The sequence below is a fragment of the Arachis duranensis genome, chromosome 1, assembly GCF_000817695.3.
Source record: "Arachis duranensis cultivar V14167 chromosome 1, aradu.V14167.gnm2.J7QH, whole genome shotgun sequence".
Lineage (NCBI taxonomy): Eukaryota > Viridiplantae > Streptophyta > Magnoliopsida > Fabales > Fabaceae > Arachis > Arachis duranensis.
In genome coordinates, this window is record NC_029772.3 from 39,174,748 (window position 1) to 39,181,468 (window position 6,721).

General features: G+C 40.1%; 1 protein-coding gene across 1 annotated transcript; it reads right to left on the reverse strand.

Annotated features, from left to right (window-relative positions):
* Positions 1-4,604: 4,604 nt before the first annotated feature.
* Positions 4,605-5,606, reverse strand: LOC107486184 (uncharacterized). Its single transcript, XM_016106744.1, has one exon. The coding sequence runs from the start codon at positions 5,604-5,606 to the stop codon at positions 4,605-4,607; it is 1,002 nt and encodes a 333-aa protein (XP_015962230.1).
* Positions 5,607-6,721: the final 1,115 nt, after the last annotated feature.

Sequence of the window (6,721 nt, forward strand, 5' to 3'; positions counted from 1 at the left end):
TTTCAACCCTTTTTGAAATCAATCAAAATATACCAAAAATCAACACCAAGCCTCCTCAACTCACACATTAACACTTTACCACAATTCACAAAACCACCATCCAACCATTTTACTCATCTCAATCATATGGCTAAATTACAAACACATTAACATGTCATACATCCTTCCTCATCCTAATTTCCAACAATACCATTTCCAATTAATTATCATTTCACATAATCTATATCATACTCACCACCAACATGGTTCCACCCATAATTCAACCTCAACCATTCATCAAGCATATATCACAACATGCATTTTTCTTATATATCACACCATCAAGACATCAATATTCATAATCACATATATGACTGGTGCACGAAATTGTGATATCAATGGCACCAACAACTTGGTACGCACAATTGTAATCTCAAATCTTTTTCACAACTTTGCACAACTAACCAGCAAGTGCACTGCGTCGTCCAAGTAATAAACCTTACGTGAGTAAGGGTCGATCCCACAGAGATTGTCAGCTTGAAGCAAACTATGGTCACCTTGTAAATCTCAGTCAGGCGGATTCAAATGGTTATAGAGTTTTGATAATTAAAATATAAATAAACATAAAATAAAGATAGAGATACTTATGTAATTTATTGGTGGGAATTTCAGATAAGCGTATGGAGAAGCGTTGTTCCTTCTGAATCTCTACTTTCCTATTGCCTTCATCCAATCCTTCATACTCCTTTCTATGGCAAGCTGTATGTTGGGTGTCACCGTTGTCAATGGCTACTTCCCGTTCTCTCAGTGAAAATGGTCCTCTACAGTTTATGTACAGCTAATCAACTGTCGGATTTGTCGTCTCGGATGAAAAATACCATGCACAGATATTATTTGGCTAATCAGCTGTTGGTTCTCGATCGTGTAGGAATAGGATTTACTATCCTTTTGCGTCTGTCACTACGCCCTGCAGTCACGAGTTTGAAGCTCGTCACAGTCATCCCATCCCATATCCTACTCGAAATACCACAAACAAGGTTTAGACTTTCTGGATCTCAAGAATGCTGCCAATTGATTCTAGCTTATACCATGAAGATTCTAATCTCAGATTCAGATGCCCCATTGTCAGAGGGGAGTCGATGTGAATCATTGATTAGAAACCCACGAGATATACCGTCAAGCTTGTTTTCATGTAGAACGGAAGTGGTTGTCAATCACGCGTTCATAAGTGAGAATGGTGATGAGTGTCACATAATCATCACATTCATCATGGTCTTGTGTGCATATGGATATCTTAGAATAAGAATAAGCATGAATTGAATAGAAGAACAATAGTACTTTGCATTAATACTCGAGGAACAGCAGAGCTCCACACCTTAATCTACAGTGTGTAGAAACTCCACCGTTGAAAATACATAAGTACAAGGTCAAGGCATGGCCGAATGACCCGCCTCCCCAAATGGCATATGAATTCGAAAATAGGGAAAAAGACATGATTCCAAGATCAAGGATGATCAAAATATGTCTAATACAATAGTAAAAAGTTCTATTTATACTAAACTAGTTACTAGGATTACAGAAATAAGTAAATGATGCAGAAATCCACTTCCGGGCCTACTTGGTATGTGCTTGGGCTGAGCATTGAAGCTTTTACATCTAGAGGCCTTCTTTGGAGTTAAACACCACTTTGTAACTTGTTTCTGGCGTTTAACGCCAGAATAGGGCAGAAAGCTGGCATTGAACGCTAGTTTGCATCGTCTAAACTCAGGCAAAGTATGAACTATTATATATTGCTGGAAAGCCCTGGATGTCTACTTTCCAACGCAATTAAGAGCGCGCCATTTGGGTTTCTGTAGCTCCAAAAAATATATTTTGAGTGAAGGGAGGTCAGAATCCAACAGCATCAGCAGTTCTTTTTCAGCCTCTGAATCAGATTTTTACTCAGGTCCCTCAATTTTGGCCAGAAAATACTTGAAATCATAGAAAAACACACAATCTCATAGTAAAGTCCAGAAATGTGAATTTTGCTTAAAAACTAATAAAAATATACTAAAAACTAACTAAATCATACTAAAAACTATCTAAAAACAATGCCAAAAAGCGTATAAATTATCCCCTCAAAAATGACCACATCATATATCTCAACCATTCAACAACATCAACAATTCATTGCCTATCTTAGGGCCTCTAGCCTAAGTTTTCACACCACATTACATTTTAGATACAGGAAACCGAGACCACACCTTAGCCGATTTCTCCCGCTCAACCGGTGCACTTCCAAATCACCTTTCCACAAGCTCTCAAGGTCTCAACACCTCCAAGAACAGATTTTTAGCACACCAAAGCCCTTTTCCAAGCTTTTTAAAATCTCAATCAGTCTTCAATATTCACATACACACTACCTAAGCCACAATTATCACATCCAAACACAACAACTCAATATCCAAACATCATAGAACAACAAATTTCACTAGGGTTGAGAATCTTTTCACACCCAAGGTTCAAGAAGACAAGATTAATCTTCTCCTTCAAGAGAGTTGGGTCCAATAACACCAAAGAGCCCGAAATCTTAACACTTTTCTCCATGAAATTTGAAATTAAAGGATGAAGAACTGAACTGAAATCATGATTTACCTCAAGGATAAAGTAGTGGGTTTTGTAGAGCTCTTCGCGGTGAACACGTGGCCCCAAATGGTGCAGAAATCAGAGCTCTAGATCAAAAGTTATGGTGGTTTGAAGATCAAACAAGGGTAGAACTTTGAGAGAGTGTTCTTCCCCCTTGTGCCTTCATTTCAGCGTGTATGATTGTCAAGTAAGGAGAGAGAATGCTGAAAATTAGGATTTTAGGTTTAGTTAGGTTGGGCCAAGGGCCCAATATGGGTCCAGTTGGCCCGATTTGGCCCGTTCGGTCCAATCTTGGGCTGATTTCTACAAAATTGGTATCGAAATTCTCGTCTCAATCTCCTCTATCATATTAAGCCATAAAAATCACATTTTTGGCTTTCTAGGATAAATTCTCATTTATGGGTTAATTATTCATTAATTAACCGGGTTTTACATTTTGAGTATGTTGAAAAATGTTGTGAGTGCGTGGAAATTGATGGGAGGAAATGAGATAGGGCGGCTAGTCTACCGTTTAATTGTTGCACCTCCTTCACCGTCCGAGGGCTTCACATCTATATTATTGCCTTGCACTTTTCTGGATTTGCCTTTACGCCTCTAGATGTCAGCATAAAGCCGAGGAACTTACCGCCAGTTACGCCGAATGCGCACTTTTCGGGGTTAAGTCGCATGTTATGTTTCCTGACTTGTTCGAATATTTCTTCGAGGTCGTCTTCGTGGTCTTGTGGTTTTTTTATTTTTACCACCATATCGTCGATGTAAACCTACAAGTTTCTTCCGATTTGCTTTCTGAAGACTTTATCCATGAGGCGTTGGTAAATAGCACTTGCATTCTTAAGGGCGAAAGGCATAACCTTATAACAGTAGTTCTCCAATTCAGTAATAAATGCTATTTTATCCTGATCCTTGGAGTGCAATAGTATTTAATTGTACCCTGAATATGCATCTAAAAACCTTAAAACATTGTAACCTGATGCATTATCTACTAAATTTTCAATGCAAGGGAGGGGGTATGCATATTTTGGACATGCTTTATTTAAATTTGTAAAGTCTACACACTTTGCCACTTACCTGAGGGTTTTCTTACCATAACTACATTAGAGAGCCATGTTGTAAAGCGTAGTTCTCGAATGAATTCGGCCTTTAGTAGTTTTGTGTTTCCTCTAGACAGGCTGATCTTTTGTCGTCACTCGTGTTCCTTTTTTTCTGTGCTATAGGTTGGTTTTTTGGGTCGATCTGTAACTTGTGGCATATTAAATTCGGATCGATGTCTGGCATGTCTCCTAGGGTCCATGCGAAGACATCGGCATTTCTTCAAAGTATGCCGACTATGTGTTGTTTGGTTCCTGCAGGAAGCGATCAACTGATATAAGTAACATGACTATGATCATTATCTAAAATTACCTTCTCCAGGTCATCTGTTGGTGAGGGCCTATTTTGCAGGTCTTCCCGTGGGGGTCCAGGTCGGCCGTTCCTGAGATATTTGCCACCTGGTAGGTTTCTTTTGGAAGCTCAGTTTTTGAGTTATTTTCTTATTTGTTCTTTAGGCTTTCATTATAACATCATCGAGCTTCTGTTTGGTCGGAGTATATTGTTGCTGTTCTGTTGCTAGACACTTGAAATTTGACACAAAGGTAAATAGTAGAGACTATAGCACAAAAAGAATTTAAAGACGGTCTACCCAGGATTATGCTATATAGGTTGGGGCATTTGACCACTAGGAATTGCACATCTATTGTTTTGAATAGTGGGTGCTCAAATAATTGTAATTTTCAACCATATGCTTCCTAATATGGAAATGCGTTCTCCTAAGAAATTGACCAACTCTCCCGAGTATGGTTGCATCACATTTGTTCTTAGTTTCATTTTTTGGAATGTGGAGTAAAAGAGGATGTCTACACTGCTACCCGGGTCAAGTAGCACTTTTCTGACAAGGAGATCTCCTGCTTGGATTGATATTACCATGGATCATCCAGGTTGGTTGTTGGTGCCTGGTAATCGGACTATTCGAAAGTGATGCCAGGTATGGCTGGTTGGTGTGTGGCTACTTCTTTCATCGTCTGGACCATTAACATGGTTCTGTAACTTCGTTTCCTTGCTGAGTTTATATATTCGCCCGCTGCAAATCCTCCCGAGATGCAGTTTATGACTATTCTTGTTGGAGGTGGTTGAGGCTTGACCTTTTCTGTGGTGATTGGGTTCTGCTCCGTTTGAAGGTCGGTAGTGTTCTGTCGGGTCTGTTGCATTCGGCTGCTTATATATTTGTCCAGGTGTCCTTGCCTGGCCAACCTCTCCAGGAGGTCTTTAGCTATCACGCATTCGTCGGTTGTGTGGCCGAACTTTTGATGGAAGGTGCAGTGTTTTGATTTGTCGACGTATCTTTGGTCTTGATACGAGCCTACTCTGCTAGGTGGCTTGATGATCTTTGCATTCAATATTTCCTTGATGATGTATTCTCTTATGGAGTTGAACTGGGTATAGGCATTATATTTTGGTGTTAGTTTGAAAGGTTTCTTATTGTCTTTCTGGTTTGGTGTCTTGGGGTGTTTTTCCTCTTTTCGCAGAGGTTGTTTTTCTGCTCGCCGAGCTTCTCTAAGCTCTTCGATTCCCATTTGTACTGCCGCTTTTTTGCGAAATTCCTCCAAGGTCCTTGGTTTGGTTACAGCTATTGTCTCCTGAAATTTACCTGGTCTCAGGCTGCTCTTTAGTGCGTGGAGGTGTACTTTGGGGTCGAGGTCGGGTATTTCTACGATTGCCTTGGCGAACCTGGTCATATAATCCTTTAAACTTTCATGCTGGCCTTGCTTGATGGTGCTGAGGTAATCCGACCCCTGGACATATATTCTCGAAGCTGCAAAATACTCAATAAAGGACCCCGCCAAATCCTCGAAGCTAGAGATGGAATCTGCAGGAATCTTCGAAAACCAAAGTAAAGCAGCACCATCTAAATAAGTCGGAAAAGAACGACAAAGTACAGGGTCAAAGGCACTGTTAAAGAACATCATGAATTGAAACTTTTTTATATGCAACCGTGGGTCACCAAATCCTTCCTAGGGTTTGAGTCCGGTGGGAAGCACGAAATTTTTTAGCATCTGAACGCTCATGACCCCCCCTCCGAGAAAGGGTTGTCAAGTGTGAGCTTCTCCTTTGGTGGGATAATCTCCAATGGCTCGACTTTTCAAGCATGAGAGCTTTTCCCACCTGGACTCTTGGATGACTGCTCTGTTATTTTTCGGACTTCATTCTGAAGTTTCGCGATCGTGGCCAGTAGTTCGGCTTGTGAGGGTTGTTGTATTCCGTTGTCTGCCATTTGCGGAGATTAAAAACCCTACAAAACAAAACGGGAGTAGGGTAGAGAAAGGTGGGGTTAGTTACTTTTAACACTGGCCCCACGATGGGCGCCAAATGTTCCGATCAAGGATACTTCTCCCGAATTATAACTCGGACGCATGCTTCCTTGGCAGGTCTCTTCTAACTCGGAAAAGGTGTTCCTCGGAACTTGGATGACCTTGGCATGGAACCTGCAAAAGAGATTCCGACGCTCAAGTCAGTAATTTTTTTTAAGAGAGAGAGAATAACTAAAAACAGCAAGAGATTATCAGTGAGTGGTATATTCTATGTGATTGTTGAGAAAAAAAGTGTGCCTTGAGGAGGGTTGAATGGTAAACTTATATAGACGAAAGAATCCTGGCTCCTAGCCGTTGTGCTGAGTTTATTAGTCGAATTTTTAGGATAATCTCCGATAATTTGCTGGTCCAAAAATCTTGATTTGTTAGTAAATTCTGAAGATTATTTTTTTGTTTAAGCAAAGCTCGGTCAAAGCTCTTGAAGTCGAGATTGTTGGTATGGATCAACTCTTAAGATGTGCCTTCAATCACATGTTATAAAAATCTAAAATTAAATTAAAGTAACAATCTTCAATATACTTAACATACATATTAAAAACACTCCTACATAGCACAATTAAGTAATTTCTCGTCATCTAGTTGGCATTGGAGCTGTGGTGCGCGACAAGACATGCGTCCGTTGGACACTATTTGTGATGGTTAAGGTTACCTTGTCGTCGAGTGACAAATTCTTCATCCATAAAAAGCTTGAAAAATGTTAGGAATGGTGCCAT